Source organism: Galendromus occidentalis, unplaced genomic scaffold (genome assembly GCF_000255335.2).
Source record: "Galendromus occidentalis unplaced genomic scaffold, Mocc_1.1 scf7180000077183, whole genome shotgun sequence".
Lineage (NCBI taxonomy): Eukaryota > Metazoa > Arthropoda > Arachnida > Mesostigmata > Phytoseiidae > Galendromus > Galendromus occidentalis.
The window spans coordinates 454,700-474,875 of record NW_003805171.1 but is presented as its reverse complement, the minus strand read 5'-3'; the positions used below and the strand labels follow the sequence as shown (position 1 = coordinate 474,875).

The 20,176-nt window shown below is 50.7% G+C and overlaps 4 protein-coding genes across 4 annotated transcripts; 3 read left to right on the top strand and 1 right to left on the bottom strand.

Moving 5' to 3' along the window:
* Positions 1-4,124: 4,124 nt before the first annotated feature.
* Positions 4,125-7,842, top strand: Ype (yippee zinc finger protein). The gene is made up of 4 exons (XM_003741479.2): positions 4,125-4,251; positions 4,841-5,019; positions 5,113-5,245; positions 5,503-7,842. The coding sequence occupies exons 2-4, from the start codon at positions 4,859-4,861 to the stop codon at positions 5,572-5,574; spliced, it is 366 nt and encodes a 121-aa protein (XP_003741527.1). The 5' UTR covers positions 4,125-4,251; positions 4,841-4,858; the 3' UTR covers positions 5,575-7,842.
* On the bottom strand, positions 7,833-9,207 carry Ciao1 (cytosolic iron-sulfur assembly component 1). The gene has a single exon (XM_003741478.2). It carries the CDS (start codon positions 9,031-9,033, stop codon positions 8,023-8,025), a length of 1,011 nt encoding a protein of 336 aa, XP_003741526.1. The 5' UTR covers positions 9,034-9,207; the 3' UTR covers positions 7,833-8,022.
* A 1,784-nt stretch (positions 9,208-10,991) lies between these two features.
* scat (VPS54 subunit of GARP complex scat) lies at positions 10,992-15,497 on the top strand. The gene is given in 14 exon segments (XM_029110969.1): positions 10,992-11,354; positions 11,473-11,637; positions 11,742-11,885; positions 11,990-12,240; positions 12,338-12,883; positions 12,983-13,230; positions 13,296-13,422; positions 13,517-13,724; positions 13,828-13,997; positions 14,127-14,340; positions 14,427-14,508; positions 14,627-14,859; positions 14,945-15,117; positions 15,211-15,497. Coding segments are annotated over 14 exon segments (3,021 nt in total). The 3' UTR covers positions 15,308-15,497.
* A 2,074-nt stretch (positions 15,498-17,571) lies between these two features.
* egh (beta-1,4-mannosyltransferase egh) lies at positions 17,572-20,025 on the top strand. The gene is made up of 5 exons (XM_029110970.1): positions 17,572-17,701; positions 17,800-17,845; positions 17,995-18,264; positions 18,378-18,605; positions 18,774-20,025. Exons 3-5 carry the CDS (start codon positions 17,995-17,997, stop codon positions 19,770-19,772), a joined length of 1,497 nt encoding a protein of 498 aa, XP_028966803.1. The 5' UTR covers positions 17,572-17,701; positions 17,800-17,845; the 3' UTR covers positions 19,773-20,025.
* Positions 20,026-20,176: the final 151 nt, after the last annotated feature.

Here is a 20,176-nt window from a genome sequence, read left to right as displayed (position 1 = left end):
GGCGATAAAAACACGGCCGTGGAGCTTCCGTTCCGCGAAGAGGAGCTTAAGACAGCTTTTACGACAACTGCCTCCGGCTCGCCCCTGGGAAGAATCCGGAGTCGCATCATATCAATCTCAAGCCTTCGAAGCCTTGTCTCGCCCTGTTATCAATGACAGGGGCCAAAAGAAAAAAATTGTCGCCCCCGCGGACCTCGAAGGGTGTCGCCCATGCGTCTCAGCGGTTTCCTCACCTCAGAAAACCGTGTCGCCGCTTGCGTCGTTCTCCTTCCGCCAGGCACGGAAGGAGCCCGGCTGACTCCGACGGTGATTTTCTGAAGCAAATGAATAAACGACCTCTATTTCCTTCTCCGAAAGACCTGCCATAACGACGCAGGTCATCAAAGCGCTGCACTGCGCGGGCAATTTAAATTTTGTGCTCGGAGACGGAGCGGAACATGCAGTCATTTTTCAAGAACGTTGTTATAGAGCGTCTGGGGCTCGGCGGCTTCCTCACTGAAGACTCGAGCAACGACGAGAACATCAACAAACTCGTTCGCTGAGGCTCGCGATTTCGAGCGCAACATCGGAGAGACTCGGAGATTCTTTCAAGACGGCATTGAGATTACACCCAGAAAGAATCGGAGCTTGTTCCTCTCGGTTCTCCAAACCTAATCACGGGCTGGCCTCCGAATCGATCCTCCATGCCTGCTGGCGGTATGAATGGCGCTGTTCACCGCTAAGTTTGGAGCGATGCTTGGAAGTTGAAGCTCCTCAAGTGACCGTAGGTCGCTCAAGCGGTCGCAAGTGTTCAGCAGTGATAAGGAGGCGTTTGACTGAGTTTCTGTTGCTGAGAATTTGAGCCTTTGATACTGACTTGGCCCAAAAACTTCTGCTTGGCCTTTCCGATTCGTGCCCAAAGTTACTCCGGAGCCTGCGGCCCGCAAACTCGGAGGGTAGCCAAGAGTTGATTGCTTCCCCTGGGAACCCCGTAGCTCGGGCTGTGTAATCGTCGGCCCATAGCCAGTCGCATTCGGCTTTCGATTGCATATTCGATCCGGGTCCTACTGAAGAGAATGATTCGCTCGACGAGAGTGAGAAGTCCAGGAAAGGGTCAAGAGAGCTGAGCCGAGAATCATTCTCGTGTTTCTCCTTCGCAGACTTCATCTTCGAGTCTACGGAGGGAGCCGTTGATTTTAACGTTCCGATGCTCGATAATCAACCGCTCCAAGTGAACTGCGCAGTCCTGCACTTTTGTTCAATTGGTCTCGGGTCCAGAAAAAAAAATCAGTCTAGCTTATGTCAGGGACATCACCGTTCCATGCGTGAAAACGTCTTGAGGGTATTGGTGGACGAAATTTCTCACGCGTCATGTGCCTGAAAGGTATTCATTCCGGCCAATCGAGACCGCCGGCGGATAATTGGTCCTCCTTATTCGACCGCATGGGCTAGATTAATTCCGGTCGAGTGCTGTTTTTGATGCGGATTCCTACTTGCAACTGATGAGAGGCCGCGGTTACAGTTGTTGTCGTTCATCGGAGAATTCAGTTAGACTCAGAATCGACGGACATGGAATCCATAGTGAGTTGGAATGTGGATGGTTATGGGTGGCGAAGTTGTTTCCGGTGGGCGAATTCGCGAGGATTCTAACTCGTGAGAACCGGACCAGCGATAGCTTTCCGTGCAATCACTTTCGTGATGTGGCTTGGTGTGAGCTTGCTTCCAAATCGGATGGTCGTAGAGCGAGGGATTGGCGGGCAAGGCGCAGACCCGTATGAGAATGACGTCGACAGCCTTTGGATAAAAGGATTGATACAGCATTGTTTTACTGATGAAGCAACATCTCATTATAGACCAGCGTTCCCAGATTAGGAACCTTTCGATTACGATGCGACAGACTCGAGGTCCAAAGACGTCGTTTTCAGGCAAACTTCATTGTTTAGTCGACCGAATCATTCAACATTGGGGGAGCTTCGGGAATGAAGAGTTTCGAGGAAATGTCTAGAGAACCTCGCCTCAATAATCGAGTAGAACTGTTGCATCTTGCTAGTTTTCTCTCTATCGAGCTCCATATATAAAACTCTCCTCTCAAAACCCCACGAGGAGCCTAGAATTCACTGTTATTTATCAGATTCCGAGCTTGATCGAGGGGTATGTAGAAAAACCGAAATCTTGGAGCAACCATGTAGCGCTTCGCGACAGGATCTCGTTCGGAGTGGAATCCCGGAAATTCCCCTTTCGATACAGGAATCAGTTTGCGGCCAGCGTGAATGAGGATCGAGATATAAGACCGCAAAGTGCGACAAGTTATGGCTATTTGGATGACGAAGTACATCGAACCGGTCACCCGAGCCTGGGTAAAGACGTTTTCACGTCAAAACATCGATAAAGATTCTACATGGGGGATTATCTTTTTGCGGGGTTTTCCATATTGGTTATCAATGATAACTTATCATTCCCTCGCAGTCTGATGGGAATTAATTTCTCATGGAAATTCTTGCCAGAAAATCTCCCCTTCCTTCCGCCTTCTCCGGTCCAACCGCGAGGAGCCCGACGAGCACGCGGCACAGGGGCTCGGCATCAAGGCTGAATCGTGCCGGGCCTGCGACGTCTCCTCCGGTCATTTCTCAGGCAGGTTGTAGGCCTCATTCGGTCTGTCTAGGAAGTCCTTCTGAGCGTAGAAACGAGCACCGAATCACGTCTTGTGCATCTCACATCGCCGCCCCAGGGTCGTCCAGTGTATTGGAAGCGGGATGCCGCCGAGTGTAGATATGTATGCCTTGTTCCATCTCCTTTGGCTTGATCATGGATACGCATGAACCGCCCAGGTATTCATCTCGGGAATCATCAACGTCGTCTCGAAGAGAATGAAAAAGCCATCGGACCTCGCGTTTCTCTTACGCGTAGAGTGAGAGCACAACTCGCGGAGTTGCCGAGCATGTCGTTGGGGACGTTCGAATCGTTGGCGCTCGGAGCAGCTGTATCAACTCGATCTATGTATATCGAGTACTCGCGAGGTCCAACGATTACTGACGCTCTTGCGGAAGCTCGGCATGGCATCTACGGGAACTCCAATTATTGGTCACGACCCGAGCTTCCAATCCACAGAACAACTGCGGGAAGCCTGTACAACACCGGCCCTCCTCTATCCCAAGCCCTACTCAAGCTCAACGCGGAACTATTGCCAGGACCCCGCTTTTCGAGATGCTACGAATCGATAAGCCGATTCCTGAACATCTGAATCTCATAAATTGTGATTCCACAGCAGATTCCGGACACGCAACGAGACGAGTTTGATGGCGGACGACAAGTCCCGAACGCTGGACTTTCTGAGGGGCTCAAATAAGTTGGAATATTGGGGGGGGCGGACCTTTCACATTTGGAACAAATATCAAGCGTCCCATCGATGGAAATCCTCGATCCTTGGGAAGGAATGTTGAATAGGAACCTCTCGAGTACGGGACAGTCCGTCCCAAGTCCCAGGTGAGATCTGACCGGAGAGCTGTTTCGGAGCGTTGCGGTCAGAAAGCGAATTTTGAGATATCTCTGACGAGACGAACCTATCATCATGTATTGAATAAGTGAATATCTAGCATATTTTCTCCGACTTCACCGCTTAATACTTATCAGCAGTATGCGAGTATTTTCACGCTTCTACCAAACTTCTATGGCCTTATGTGGCCTCGGTGGTAATCTACGGTCGTCAACAAGCAGAGTCTGGGGGCATCCGTGTCCCAAGTACCGCCCGAATCCACTACAGATGCGATGCTTATATGAAGAAGAATCGTCATCTCCATCGCAATATCTCATATGCAGGTTAACTTTGTCGCCGAAGAGATGTGCATCAAAAACGCTGGAATTCCGCGCAACCGCTCTCGGTGGAGCTGATCACCACGGGCGACAGTAACAATCTTGGTTCCGCTTTGCCTCACAAACGGACGGCTCCCTACCCCTCGGAATTACTCCCCGAGCGAGCGAGAGCGAGGAGTTCTCGAGAATGAAACCCTCTATCCGCGTTCGAAAGAGGCAATCTGGTCATCCAGTCCGTATTTTAGGTTGGCTACCTACGTGTCTACCTCACTTAGCCCGGAGAAATTTGAAATTTGCCGCCTCTCTCTCCCTCTTCATACAATGGAGCTCTGAGTGGACGCATTTCAGCCGTTCGTGTGATGCGTTTTCGTCGTTCTGAATTCGAGGCCTTTTTGTGCCCATACGAAGGTCGTACTGGTCCGATACTGCATAGGAAAACGTTCGGGTTCTCCCCACCTTCATGTGAGTGGCGTAGATCAGCGAATTTCAGGATCGGAGCGCCGTGCGAGGCACAAATCGCGTATTGCGTATGAGTCGGTAGGCACGTATCATCTGTGTTTCCCTTCATTAAGGGAATGCACAGCTGATCTGACTATGATTCCCATCTGTCGATCCCCGGTTTCGTCGAGGTGTGCCCCGAAAGATAAGAAGGTATCTGGGTGTTGGCCGTGGTGGACTCGAAGTCGCGATTTCCGGAATCGCAGTTTGAAGAAAAACACGGGGTCTCGAAGGCTCGCATCGCCAACTGAACAACTTCTTCGAAATCGAGAATAATCGGAGTCGGGGTGGTAGTCTTTGTAGTATCGTGTACAAGGGATCATATTAATTCCCTGGTCGGAACTTGGGACGGAGCTCGGGCTGAAATATCTGATGCATCATTCCGCATATCGAGTACAAATAGAAGCACAGGCCTGACTATACTCGACGTTTAAAGCGTGCATTTCGCTTTGTGAAGGAGTTAGGCCTGCCGGAGACGCGCAAAAGAAACCGGAGAATTTCGCTCCAAAAACCGCGCTAGACGAACTACGCTAACGAGCTCTATTCTCCTCAGATATAACCACGGAGGAAAATGGGGCGAAAATTCCTCGAGCACATGGGAGGTTCGAGAATATTCGCCTGCGCAGCGTGCGATACGATGCTGACGAACCGCCAGGAACTAATATCCACGAGGTTCACAGGGGCCACTGGAAGAGCCTTTCTGTTTAACCGAGTCGTTAATCTCCGCTACAGGTCAGTGAAGACAGCATCCCTGGAATTGACTCTCGAAAGTTCTCAATTCACTCACGGCTCATGCTCTAACGAGAGACGTTCCCTCAATTCTAGTGATGTCCAGGACAGGCTGATGTTGACAGGGCGACATATGGTTCGGGATGTGATGTGTAAGAACTGCGATGCCAAGCTGGGCTGGATTTATGAGTTCGCTACGGATGAGGCCCAACGCTACAAAGAAGGGAAGGTAAGTCATTGGGGCAGGATTGGATCGGGACTATAGTTGTGCCTCGATTATACCAACTCTCCGGATAGTGAACTCCTTTTCGTCAACTTTCTGATGTTGGAACATATAATCGAATCTCTCTTGATATGATCGAAGTCTCAACGCATTGCCGTGGAGCATCGAACAAGCATTCATGTCAATAACTAGTTGATACAATAAAGGATCTACCTGATATTATTATCTCATCGCCTTATCCTAAGACTTTGGCGCGCTTCCAGGTAATTCTGGAGAGGGCTTTGGTCACTGAGAACGGCGGAATCGGAGATCGGGACGCCCCCGCCCATTCGTAACAGTAGATGTCGAGTATCCGGCGAATCGTAAGGAATTTTGGTAGCGCTTCAATCAAACAATCAGTCGAACCATCAACCGAGCGAAATAATCAAAGAACCGACTGCAAACCTACGCTGAAAAATCTCACATCGAGTCTTCATCTCCGCGAAAAATCGTATTTTCTACTCCGATTCATCATCATGGTCCGTTGACGATGCTATTCGTTCGTCTGCCTTCGGGTTACATTCCCCGAAGTTCCGTATCAAATTCTCTGACTGCGACAAGTCGACTGGGACTAGGATTGCTTCGGAACATGGATTCATCTCCACATTTGGCGAGAACCTCCCGCAAAAAACCGAGTGCATTTTGCCGATGTTGTTTCAACGAACAAATCAAGCATGAATTCACCACTTGTTTCTGGCGCGATGCATAGGAGAGATCGAGCAGAACGCTCAGAGATCGGGATTCCCGATTTCCGAACGGGAGCGTGTTGGCTGAAAGGCGCTTCATAGGTAAGCGTCTGAGCTAAGGAGGAGCGGGACGACGGAGTGAGAGCTCCGTTCGTCTCTCTTTCAAGCAGTGAGCGGGTCGAAGTGTCTGAGCTAGACGCGAATTTGATTTCATTCGAAACGTCCAACTTTTTCGAGTGCGTATTGGCATGACCGTAACGCGAAATTCCGAACCGAAACACGCCTTGGCCCTTTGAGGCAGTCAGGTTAGGCAAGCGTGCCTGTCCTCATTCGACGGAGAGTGGAGGAACGCCTCACGACGGTCTTGTCAATCCGGATTCAACGGATGTCCTTCCAGCTGAGTAGCCAAAAAAAACAGAGAGGTTCTCGACTCATTTGGAGGAGTTGGAAAAACAAGAGTCCGGACTTCATGGATCTCAATGTGTCGAATCAGGGGATGAAGCTTTGCTGTGGAATGGAAAAGTGATCGATTATCATCTGTGATTATTCATTGGACACCCGACCGCCACCCGTTATTAGGAGCCGCTCTCGGAGCACTATTACATATTGAAGCTGGTCTGACTGTGCTTGTTCGTATTCTTCATGAAACCAGACGATCTGCTCTGTGCAGACGGCTAGATCCTCGCGTGAATGATGAGGCAACTAAAATCGATAAGATGGAGAAGAATGATTGATCGATGTGCGTTATGGATTGTCCCGAGGCGGCCGGGATAATGAGGCCGAGCTCGGTTGGGGAGCCGATTTTCAGGACCGGGTCACTCACAGAATGCGACCGTTTCCAAGTTTCTAGGCAGAGTTTCGATGCGCTAGAGTGTGATAGTGTTGTTAGCCATGACGGCGAAGCTGCGGCAGAGGTAAAAATGGAACAGCAATGACCACAATGATGTAAACGTCGACACCGAGGGCGATGGGAGGGCGGAAAGACTGTGAACGGTTGTTCGTCGTCCCAAACCCGCACTGATAGGTTGACAGCGACACGAGCGGAATTCGGACTGCGAAACTCCTGAAAAAGAAAGCTCCTGACAATTTGGATTGCGATTCGCTTGGGTTCGCGTTCCGTGTTCGCGTCGCCTATCACTCTTTCATGCAGGGGTCCGAACGATTCTGGCACCAAGCCTTCGTCGTGAAGATCTCCGTCCGCAGGAGCGAAGTACGCGTGCTGTTCGTTTATTCAATCGTGTGAGTGCGCCCTGCAGATTCATATATAGCCTACCACACTACTGATATATTCCTCGAACTCTCGCGCGTCCGGGTCACGAAAATCCTCCCGCGTCTACATGCGCGAGACACAGTTTTCATTATTTGTAAACCGTATACCCTTTCGATATCCCTATGATTGGCCCACGTCACCGACCTCTGGGCACGAATGAAGTCGATGGCAAGGCGAATTCCTTCTCCGTTCTCGAAGTGTGGGATAAATCCTAAGTCTAAGGAATCATTTTCCTCCATTACCCTCTTGAAAATCGTTTGTGACCATTCTGTGAGCCATCGATTTCACGTAGATTTACCCAACTTGTAACCATGAGTTATGATGATTATCATGATAATCCACATGGAATGCGTTCTTTAATCCCAGTCAAGCCTGGTAAAAAATTCCTCGATTCGATCGGAGATCATCAGTCTATATTTAGCCGTAAAAGGGATTGATTGGCCCTACGAATTGGAGAATGAGGACATTCTCGCTCGATTCTCGACTCCACTATGTTCAAACCTTATGCTTTTTGTCCAATGGTTGTGTACTGCAACCTCGCCGATAATCACCTATGTTATATCAATGTGAAATAAATAAATGCCATGCACGGAAGACACGAGAAACCGTATATTTTTCGCTCAGACTCTCAACATCGTTCATTGGAGGGGGCTGCAACGTGAAGTTCCCATCGCTGATCAACAGATATTAAAGAAAGAACAGCCGCGGCCCATATGCTTGGGCGTCTGACGTGATTATAATCTCACTTCACAACTCCAAGTTCAGCGAGCGTAATCTTAACAAGGACTTCAAATAGGAATCTCATAGTCAAAGACTTTCCAGAGTTTGACAACCTCATCGTCACCTGCAGATGCGAGGATTCCAGCTCTCGTGGGATTCCATTTTACACAATTTACATCTTGTCGGTGTGCGTCAAGCGATGCAGCCTGGATGAAGTTTGGCGCGTCGGCTGTGTGACAATCGACTTGCTGCTCGGGGTCGGGAGCGAAAATTCGGAGTTTGTTGTCGCCACATCCGGACGCAATGAGACCGGTCAGGTGGCACCAAGACACATCGTAAACGGGTCGAGTGTGGTATCCCTGAATGGTTGAGATGCATTTCCAGGAAGGAGAGATGCCTGCCTGGTTCCCGGCATGGTATCGCTTCCACATGCGCAAGGTCTGGTCATCGCTACCGCTGACGAGTTTATCTCCCTCGCGATCGAAGGCGATCGACCAAACAGTGCTGTCGTGACCTGTCGCCGTAAAATCGCAAGCCCAGTCGTCACCTTCATCTTTGTAGAAATTTATGGAATTGTCGTAACTTGCTGAGGCCAGAATATCTTCGTTTGGATGCCACCGGACACATTTGACATCTTGAGTGTGACAAGACTGTACGCTGACACATTCGAAGTCGTCTGTTCCGCCCTGCTCCCAGATCCAAACTGTTTTGTCTCTGGAACACGTTGCGAGATACCTCCCTGATGGAGAGAATTCTGCAGACTTCACTTCATTCTCATGGCCTTCAAGCGTGACGCTGCATTCGAATTCCCCGTCCTTCTTCGTCCAAACGCAGACCGTACCATCGAAACTACATGAAGCCAGCATGTTCCCGCAGGGGCTCCAAGAGACCCTTCGGATGGTGCGTGAATGGCCGTCGCTCAGGATCGTTCCGCACACCCATTCGTGGTCTTGTTCGGTCCACAGACGGATTGATTTGTCGGTTCCGCATGTTGCCAATGTATTGCCGTCCGAGCTCCACGCGCAGCACCAAACCGGATCACTGTGGCCCTCGAGAGACGCAACTTGTTCCACTCGCATTTCCGACCCTCAATTGAGGATAGCGAGCGAGCGAGCTTCCTGATGATAGAGTTCCTTCTCTGAATCAGTTTCTTCGGCCTCTATCGATCCTTGTTTGATGGTTGACCAAATAATCGCGCTTGCTTGCCGGAACCGAACTTATTTACTTATTTCCCTCTCTCCCTTCCCTCAGCTGTCCACAGTCTACGCGCTATCAGTCGGAACGACCGCCAAAAGTAGAGCCCCTCCGCTGACGGCTCCGTCGCCATCTAACTCTGCCCGAAGATTCCAAGTGAGCGGTGTTTCTGAAGGTGAATTACTCCCACTAGAGAAATTAGCGGAAGTCAAAGCGAGCTTCTGCTCTGTAGTATCTACGAGCTGAGTGGTGCACAAGAGATCCCGAAAAGCGCGAATCTGATGTGACGGCGGCGGTCCGCCGCCTGCTCCCAGCCTTTCCTTCAATGCAGACGACAGCTATCAGATCAGCTGTTATTTACGTCGAATGTGTTCCGATTCTTGTGACATGGCCAAAATCCACTATTTTATTTAAGGTAAGAAACCTTGTTAGCTCCCCGGGTCAGCCCTATACAAGGGAAATGGATTGACGGATCCCCGTGAGGATTGCAGGTGAGTTCAGCGAGAAGCGCAGTCCTCGGCAAGAACAGAGATGAACTCGTAAATTGAGGAAACGTAGAGCAGCTCAGTTAGTCAGAACCACTGCTCTTGACTCTCCGATCGTTGACAGAGTTCGCGAGTCAGTCGAGACGCCGGACGACTCAGAGTGAGGAGCTCGAGATCGCGGCCCTGTGTTTGCTCGTACGCAATCCGAAGCGTCATATGGAAAGCGAATCGGCTGCTGGACAGATTGCTCTCTTTTGAGTTGTCTCATAGTGAGACAGCGGCGACTTTGACACCCGGCGGCTGTCTCCCCGAGGAAGCCCAATGATTCCGTCAAATTGATGCGCGATGGTATATCCAGGGCTCACAGAGCTCGCCTGAATTTCTCCGACCGGACCTTCGTGCTGATCCCGTGTCAAATCGCCCCGCTTATTCAGCATTTCACCGATCAGTAGAAGATTGTTACGACGATATCTCAAACGTCTTATTCCCAACGGAATGAATGACCAAGCTCCCTCGGAACGATGTTCGGTTATCGTACGCAATAGAGAAATTCATGGTCGTTCCGAAGAAAAACCCTAACTAAGCTCCTCAAGGACAGTCCTGTCAGAGGAATGGTCGCTTGGTGTTCTTCGCGATAGGAAGTTTCCCGATCGACACGAGATGCGCTCGATCCTACAGCTCCGTGTGCTTGCGAACATCTCAGTCAGTTTCTGTCATTTGAACGTCCGCGGAATCAGACAGGCCAGCTCAATGTGCGAAAGCGCTTTGCGGCTGCTCCTGACTCATAGATGCGGGATTCTGAATCCTATAATTTTTACTACTTGACCGAGTATATCATACATCCTTCGAAGAAGCTGACTCCGACGCGACCCTGCCCCGCTCTTCTGAGTATGTGCATAGGAATCGTATCGTGGATCGAGAGTTTTCGCTAGGCTGTGATGGAGCAGTGTCTGACGGAATGGTTGGCGACGCTCACTGCGATTCCTTGCTTTTCTCGCCCGAGGGATGTATCTGCCCTGAGGGGGTCCGCTGGAGGTTTCGGGATACCCGAAAAGAAACAGTTGGGGTTCTCGGAGCAACACCGGCGAGCGTTCGCGAAAGGGATTCCACGGACGAGATTCGATCCTTGCCGTCGGCAAGACGAGGCCAGTCCCAGCGCATAATTACACAGTCTATTACGTACCTTTCCTGACCGTCTGCTGACCGAGGTCTGCCCTCGTGCAGACAAATCGACCCCGGTGCGGAGAAGTCCATCGAGTAGTGACCGTCGGTCGCGGAGAATTATTACACGTGATCCTGACCATCAGGAGCTCCTATTATTATCGCTTGCAGAGGATGGGCGAATACGTATTGGTCCGATGCCGAAGTTGAAATGCGCTCTATGCACCCTCAAGGTGCTACCGTCGAGCACCGAATTCGTCGCTCATGTGAGGATGGCCCACTGTCTTCGCGCGACAGGTCCGGTCAGCGCATTCGAATGTCATTATTCACCACAGAGCGCGTTGTGCGCCGTACTCAAAGATACGGCCCACTTCGAGGCGCATGTACTCAACGTGCACCTGGCGTGCAACGCTCAAGAGGAACCCGATCTAGGTGCTCCGTCGTGGAGCATTTACGATTGCAGCCAGAACCTCCCGGCTCTGCTGAACGATCCTCGCACTCGTCGCGGCAACGATTTCTTCACCAGAACTTGGGGAGACACTTTCGTCGAGCCCCATCAGGTGAGTTTCGCATCAGATCTGCCGCGCCTTCCCGGCTTATTCATTCACGCTCGAATTCGTCCGAGGAACCAGACCGCGATCAATGCCGAATGTTCTCTGATCTTGTCGGGCCTTCCAGGTTGAGCCGTGTCGCTTCTTACCGATCGTCAAACGGCCCGCGTTCGAAGACTACCTCGAGCGAATTCGCAGCCGATGGCAGCGGCGCGCTCGGAGCGGCCAAGAGAGTCGACGGAAAAAAATCCTCAAGAAACCTATCGAGTTGACGATCGAGAAAGTTCCCAGTGTGAGTCTGAGCTCTCCGAGGTCATCGAGGATCGGCGAGGGTCGGCGTCCCGTAGCTCGAATCGGCACTCGACTATCGCTAATCGGGCTCTCGATCTTCTGCAGATATTTTTCAAACCTAACTTCGATCTGTCGGAACCGGAAACGTTCAATGCCGTTCTGGGGTGCGCAGACGAGGTCGATTGCAATGACAGGGCCTCGCCTGTCAAGGAGTCTTCTAGTCCGTCGAGCACGCATTCCAATCGGAGGGTACGCAAGCACACTCCTGGGAGGGACCACGGAAATTTAAAACATGAGTATTATATCTCGACACACGGATCAATTGCCTGCGGAGAGTTCGTGCGCGTGTATAGGATGGACTCGATTCGCTTGTCGACGGCAAACTCTTCGCATTGCAGACTTCGGTATCCCTAAACGGAATTTCTCATGGAGAAGGAGAACGCCGTCTGGTCCAAGAACGATTAGGACACCTGACAGATCTGGTAGAAGTCCGTTTGATTCAACACATATCCGAACATTCCGATGCATTTTTCGATGCCATGACGTCCCAAGATGAGTTAGCAGAAAGAATGGCTCAAACCCTACAGAGTATCACAGTCATGAGGTGAGAAATTATGGTGAGCAGTAAAATTCCGGAGGGAGATGCTTCTTCAGGATCATCGAGCGGCTCCCGAGACTTTCACGAGACCCGTTCCTTCCAGACAACGAATAGCCGAAATAGAAGGGCAGCTAGTTAAGGAACCGTTACGTGTTCTTCAACTCCACCAACAACGACAGAATATTTTAAGCGTAGTCGACAAGCTCGAGCTTATGATGAACGTGCACCAAGCACAACCGACAATTCAAGTGCTCCTCTCGAATTGTGAATTCGTCGGAGCTCTGGACCTCATAGATACAACTCAAGAGATCCTCATTCAAGAACTGAAAGATGTTGTTTGTTTCCGACATCTCGGACACCAACTCAAGGAGATCGAGGATCTCATTCTCCGCATTTTGGAAAGTGATTTCAAGAAGTACACCGCCGCCGATTTGAACCGGGACCTCAATTCCGGTCCTCAGATCAAAGATCTCGATCAGCTCCGAGCTGTGATTTGTGGCCTGCTGAGGCTAGGCAGAGGATCCGAAATGGTTCGCTTGTATAAAGAAGAGGCCATAACGGCAGTTCAAGCTATGATCAAACAGACGCAGATCGAATTCGCTGCGGAAATGACCCAGGAGGATGTGACAAGGTGAGGGTGATCCGGACGGTAATCGGCGACCTCAGCTCAGCGTCAATCCGATCGAGGAGCGCACCCTACTGTCCCGCGGAACTCCAAACTAAATTATTGATGACGGGTGATTTTCAGACCAGAGCAACAACTAGAACATTTGGAGATCTCGGAATGGATGACTTTGTTATACCGTGCTTTCAATAACATTGAGAAACAATTACTACGGATCAGAGCTGTTTTCGACTTGTGCGTCGAGGTTATGAACGTTGGTCAGCCGCATGAAGATAAAGATAAAGAAGAGCATCGGACAAACGCCGTATTCGAGGGCATGCATCACTTACAAATAAAGCCTGGTGAGTTCCCGCCGGTCGCCCCCTACGTAAGTCTGTTCCGGACCTATAATAATAATCAAAGAATTCGCATTTCTCATCCTGCCGACCTTCCTCAGATCGTTCAAATGGCCATGCAGGATCAGTTACATCGCTGAACGAGGAAGGTAGAGAGGAAAAGATGTCGCCCTCCTTAGCCCGGATGAAGCAGCTCAGCGCGAGCAAAAGCTCCATTGCTAGTTCAAGGTCTGTGTGTCATCGGTATCCTCGATTTCATAAGGAGTCCGACACGGCGGTCGGGATCGACTCCGGATGACATTCTTCTTCTCTTCGTCCGTAGGTCAGAAGAGCTCGTTAGTGAAACAGATCGCAGTCGAGTCGAGACGCAGCTTGAGGAAATGTTGCTCGACGTCTGCAACGCCGCCCACGACGCTTGTGCGAAACTTGTGAGCGCCAAAACTGAGGACGGCTCCTTGGACAAGATGAGTTCAGCCGAGTTCGTGTCTCTCTGTCAAGGCGTGGAATCTTTCAGTTCCAAGTGCGAAAAGGTGAGAATCTAGCGGCAGACCCCCCCAACGCTAGCCCCCGCCCGGCTTGGGGCCGAGCTTCTTCTTCAAGTCCACTTTTACATCGAACGATCGGTTTCTCCAGGTTTGCATGGGTCGCAGAGGAACGGGTCTGCGATTAGCCCTGCAGTCTCGGGCGAACCGTTTCGTTACATCTTATCATGACCAGCACAAGGATACCTTGGTTCTTGTCCTAGAGAATGAACCTTTCAAAACGGTCAAGGTTCCACAGAACCTTCAGAACATGCTGACGAGGTTAGTTCGAATTTGTTGACAATCGCTCTCTAGACATGGAAGTTCCGGTGACCATGGTTTGCGATCCCCGATTGCTCTATGAAATTATCAAGCGAACGGCGAATTCTGAGGTCTTTACCGTGCTTGCAGCGCAATCAACTCGCCCAGTGGTCTTTTGAAAATGTTGAAATGCGAAAACGATTCTTCTGAAGTTGCGGATGTTCTCATTCTTGCGGGAGAGAAATTCGTTGTTTGTGGCTGTGTGCTACATCTCCTCAAGCTGCTCCTCGAGTACTGCCAGAGTTCCCTTGACATTCCTATGGTTGCTCCGGATCTGTTGACGCGTCTACTAGACCTTCTAAGAGTAAGTTTGTCGATCAGAGGCAGCATCGCGGCATTCGCGCTATGACCGTCCTACCTCATTCATAAATCTCGAATGTGATTATTCAGCACTTCAATACGGCAATATACAAACTAGTGCTCGGACCTGCATCTACCAGAGGCTTTTCTGGACCGACAATATCGAAACTCCGTAAGTCCTCCTCTTCCATCGTTGGCCGCCCTTCCGAACATACTCCTTTATTCCCAGATGTCGATCGTTGATTTTCTAACTCTATTTCGCTGAGAGCTTCCCTTCATTCGAATTCCAGTTATGGCGTCGCGTTCTCTCGAATTCGTCGAGAAGTTCATGCCCTATCTGCGCACGCATTTCGAGAAGGTGCTCTCTCGGAAGCAGCAGTTCATGATGAAACATTTCGCTCAGATGGCTCTCGATCTCCGGGAACATTCCACCCAGATTGAGAGTCGCGTACTCACACTCGCAACGGACGCCGTGGACGCAAAACTGAACGAGTGGATTCTCAAAGCGCCAGTCCCTTCCAATGTGAGTTGCTTTGCGCTGTCGAGGTATTCGAGCGCGGTGAGATTGGGAGAATCCAAGTTATCTCCTAATCTTGGAACTTTCGTAGGCTTTCCGAGGGATCACTACGATTCTTATCGCTGTCAACAATTCGCTGACTTCAACGGTCCCAGAGGAACGTGGAGTCGAACTCCTGAAGAAATGTCACCAAAGCTTTCTACCGGCCGTGCGCAAGCATCTCATCCGACTAGGAGTGAAACCCGACGGAGGTCCGCAACATGGGTATGTGCGGAGCCTTCGATGAGGAAAGAGATTCCGAAAACGTGAGGAATTCCGTTCAGTTCTCCGAGATCACCTATGCTCGTTTCTTTCCAGAATGGTCATCCAGGAGTTGACGTTCTACGCCGAGATTCTGAAGAGGAACGGCGTTCCTTCGATCGAGTTCGAAGGTGTCTGGAACAATCTTTACTGATAGTGGGCGCTCAGTTCTGTCTCGGTACCCACGATCACGGCGAAGCTCAGCGAGATGAATTCAATTGCTCGGTCTGGGATCGAAGCAGTGACAGCCCATGGTTTCTAAACCTCAGGAGTCGGTCGATGAAAACGAGAAGCCTCGCATGTGCCGCTCATCACAGCCTTGAGCGGAACCGAATGCGAGGTTTCCAGCGATACTCCTCCAAAATTCGGTCGTGAGTGGCTTTGGACTCCTGCGGATGCTAGGAAATCTCGTCGGAAGTCGGAAGCAGAAATCGCTTTCGAGACCTGAATGGCTCACCCCGAAGATTTCGCATTCATCGAGGTTCAGGGAAAAGGCATCGCCTCTGCTGGATCCTTGGGAAGTCGTTCACCAATGATACAATAGTACGCGTAAATTCTCCGCGGCGGGCCTTCAGAATGTTGACCAGAGAGTACGAATGCACGTCATGTTTGTGGCAGCGAGTCCGGGCTCTGTGGGACTTCCCGCCCACAGTAACTGATGAAACTGAGCAGAAAAGCTGGTATGGAGTGATCTGTAGTCTTATAAGGTCGAATGCTGGAGGAATTTCTCGCGTCGAGGCTCTTGCATCGGGATGCAGAAGCGTCGTAACGTTTCCTCTGGATCGCTTCCTTCCTGGAGCATCTTCTTCCAGCTGACGACACATAGTCGAGCCCTCATCGGAGTCCGTTTCGAGTCCGAGCCAATCATCTAGCATGGGAGAAAGCAGGGAAACAGTCAGGGAGTGGCTTTACAGGGCATCCGGCAGAGAGCGAATTCAGAGAATTCGGCCGGTCTCTCTAGTTTTGTACATAATGGATGCAGATAGAGCGGATGATATGTGAGGAGGACCGATTTCGAGCAATCAAAAAGCACATACGACAATAGCTATGATTTGAAATGATATGCGCGGTGGTTTGATAGAGGGGAGTCTAGCTATTTTTGGAGGAAATAAAGATTATTGTTCGACACGGCGAGAGTAATATTCACTCCCGGACGTCCGCTCGGAGCAACTGTACTCATGCTGACTCAGTGTGGGTGGGAGGGGGATACGAAAGACAAGAATTTCCTCTTTCCTTTCCCATCTCGACTTCTCCGGATAATTATGGAAACGGATACGACGGAATCGCGGAGGCTCCGGGCTTCCGATCCCTCTGATCGGTGGAAAATATTTTCGGCAATCATTTTGGGATTTAGCTTTGCTGAGACCATCGGACCGCTCGACGAAAGTCCGAGGAGATCGATTTCCCCTCCGTGAGAAGCTCGTGAATCGGAATCTTCGCAGGTCAGGGATCCCGACAATGCCGGGTTTGACTTCCGGTTTCCTATGACCGCCCAGGGTTATCTGTGGATACTTCTGCTGCATATTCGCTATGGAGGACGCTGAATGGAGGCACAAGAGTGCTACAAAACTCGAGTCCTTGGCTTCGGAGAAGTAGCGTCATGGTTTCCCGCCACTAGATGTGGACTGTGGACTTTCGAGGGGATAGATTTTCGGAGGAGGACCCGTCTTGCTTTGGCTTAGCGCAGCGTATCCCGTGGATTCTCAAGCCATAGATAGCTCGAATGTCGCACCTTGTCGTCGATTACACTCGATTAGAGCCGGGATAAATTATTCCATCAACCGTGACGAGTGCGCAGAGATCGGGGGAGCTCCCTCCTCCGTGAGCGCCGCCATGACACCAGCCGAGTTCCCTTGCCCCGCTATTGCTATGTCGGCCGCTGTCAAAACATTCGACTCCGGCAAACTACTAGCCCTGTGACCGCGAATGCTCTTGCAGTGATGCACTCTTTCAATCAAGCGCTCGGTCCGCCTTGACTCGGTCGTGGACCGGAACAATCGGAACCTTTCTTTCGTTCTTCGCGATCGCAGGGGATCCCTATGGAGAAGTGAAGGACACTCCGGCATACGCATCGCTCTCGGCGATGCGTATCGATTGTTATGGTGGGTACTTTCATCATCCGCGATCCGCGATTGTAACGGTGTCTCACCCCCTGCAGCGGGCGCGCGCTTTTCTATCACTCAGACGTCATTGTAAATTCAGACTGTGTGGTGATTTTCGTTTTCTTCTACATATTGGACAACCCGGTACGACTTTATCAAGTTCTCGGGCTCGCTCGCCTAATCTCCTAGGGATCCGCCCCGCATTCTAAGCAAACTTGCTACAGTCTCGTAGCGGCAGCCGTGCTCATCAACCGCACCACGATGTCTCCTTTGTTTATTGAATCATGGAACCGATGCTGACCGCGGAGCCATGTGGCGATGTGTGCTCGTTTCGTCACCGCTCCAGTCAACGACACTCTGACGTGTTCTGTTCGAAAGTGTTCTCTCCGTCTCATCGAGAAACTTCATCTCGCTTCGGGAGAGCCGACTGACATATATTCCAGCAGGTGGATCTGCTCGATCTGCTACCTATCTTTATGTTTCTCTGCCCATACGAAAGTCCCGTTCAAGGAAGTTTCTCAATTACTCTGATTATTCCTTCCAGAGAACTAGATACTCCTAGATGATCCGAATCATCCAAAACTATCATCGTAGGTTCATTTCATACATTCTTGGGGGGCCCCTGTTCAGAGAGAAGCTCCTGAAAACTTTCTTCCGGATCGCTGCTCCCCGCAGATCCCATCCTGTAGCAGCGATCCCTGACCTACTCGAATCTGACATCTCCGAAAATATCTTTCAGATGCTGCGCGTTCGAATTCTCCGACCCGTACGGCATTTGGCCCATTGCGTTCTGATGGCTATCGTGATCTACATGTTCGTAGAGTCGTCGGGAGCGTTGACGCCCGCCTCAGATATGCCATCGGTCGACCCGTTCGCCGAATACGGGGTTGTTCTCACAATCCTCCTCTACTTATTCAGACTTTTACCTTTGCTCGCCCTTCCTCAAAGTTTGACAAACTTCTTCGGTTTAACATTGTATAACGCTTTCCCGCCCAAAGTCAAATTGAAGGTGAGCAACGAGAAAGTTTCTAGGCTCCGACGGCGGAGCTCCAGACTCTATGAGAGTTTCTCCCGAGCGAAAATTTCGCGGACGCAGTAACTGAGCTTGCGACGTTTTTTCAGGTTGATCCATTGGAGGCGCCTTTCCTCTGCATAAGAGTGGTGACCCGGGGCGGGTATCCAGACCTAGTGAAAGCCAATGTACAGAGGAATCTTCAAACGTGTTTAGATCTGGGAATGGTGAATTTTGTGATCGAAGTCGCAACCGATAAAGAAGTGTATTCAACGGAAGACTTATCGACGGCTCATCCCACTGAAACCATGGGCCTAAATCAGGCTGGACCTGACCAGGTGAGTTGTCCAGAGGCGAGCCCCCGGCCGCCATCGCGACGGGAGAGGCCACACGTGAACGCGCAATGCGAAAACTGCCGTTATTCCCCCAGAATGAACTCCCCTCGACGATGGAGTCATGCTGCGACTGGCCGGAATTTTCTGTTACCGAAGCTGATTTTTCCGCAGGTTGCCGTGGACATCAAAGGGCCTCCTGTCCGGCGTTTGCACCCAAAGATCAAACAAACTGTTATACCTAATGACTACCAAACGTCGAGCGGAGCGATGTTCAAAGCCCGCGCTCTCCAGTACTGCCTCGAAGACGATGTCAACGTGCTGGACGACGACGACTTCGTTCTTCATCTAGACGAGGAAACCATCGTCACTCGAGACGCCATGAAAGGAGTCCTTAATTTCATAAGCCAGAGGCGGCACCCCTTCGGGCAAGGCATGATAACGTATGCCAACGAGCGAATCGTCAACTGGGTCACAACACTCGCTGACACCTATCGCGTGGCCGACGACCTTGGCAAGCTCCGGTTCCAATTCAAGTTTTTCCATAAACCCCTATTCTCCTGGAAAGGATCGTACGTGTGCTGTCGGCTCGGTGCCGAGCGCGCGGTGAGCTTCGACAACGGACCCGACGGCTCCGTAGCCGAGGATTGCTTTTTTTCCATGGTGGCATTCTCCAAAGGATACTCGTTCGAATTCATCGAGGGTGCTCTATGGGAGAAGAGTCCCTTCACCATAAGCGACTTTCTCCAGCAGCGGAAGCGGTGGCTACAAGGAATATTCCTCGTGGTTCACTCACCCAGAATCCCTGCGAAATTCAAAGTGTGGCTAGCGTGCTCTTTGTACGCCTGGGCAACGATGCCTCTCTCGACGTCTAATCTGTTCCTGGCGCCGAGATACCCGCTCCCCTGCCCTCAGACGTTCAATATCCTGTGTGCGATGATCGGTGCTCTCAATCTGTACATGTATTTTTTCGGTGTACTCAAGTCGTTCTCGATCAAACGGCAAGGACTCCTCAAGTTTCTTCTGTGTCTCGGTCTGGTCGTCGTGGCCATACCGATAAACATTTTCGTTGAGAACATCGCCGTCGTTTGGGGTCTCCTCGGAGACAAGCACAAATTCTATATCGTCGACAAAAGCGTCAAGCTATCCACCAAACCGTTGTTGCCGGTGTAACTCCGGTGGACCGAGGGTATGAGACACGGGAATGATAATTCCGCTCTGTATATAGTGTCGACGGGGAAGGTCCCCGAAGTTAACTCGGCTATTGAGTTGAGTGAGCATGCGAGTCAATCGGTACTTTAGAATGTGTCGATGTAGATCTTAAATTATTTCCGGAAGCGACAGTGTGATTGAAGATTGAAAAAGATTGAAAAGCAAACCGTGTTGCCTTTCTCATTAGATTTAAAATTAAATGACGAATTTGTCACAGAAGCCCACGGGTATTCGTGTTTTCTCCTCAAAGAGTCTCCTTTTGGGAGAGAGAAAGGTAAAACCTACGGGAGGAGGAGTCGTCAAGCCACGGTGGCCGTGGAGATTGGAAGCCCGGGCTGGTGAATTCGATTCTCCGAGAGATCCCA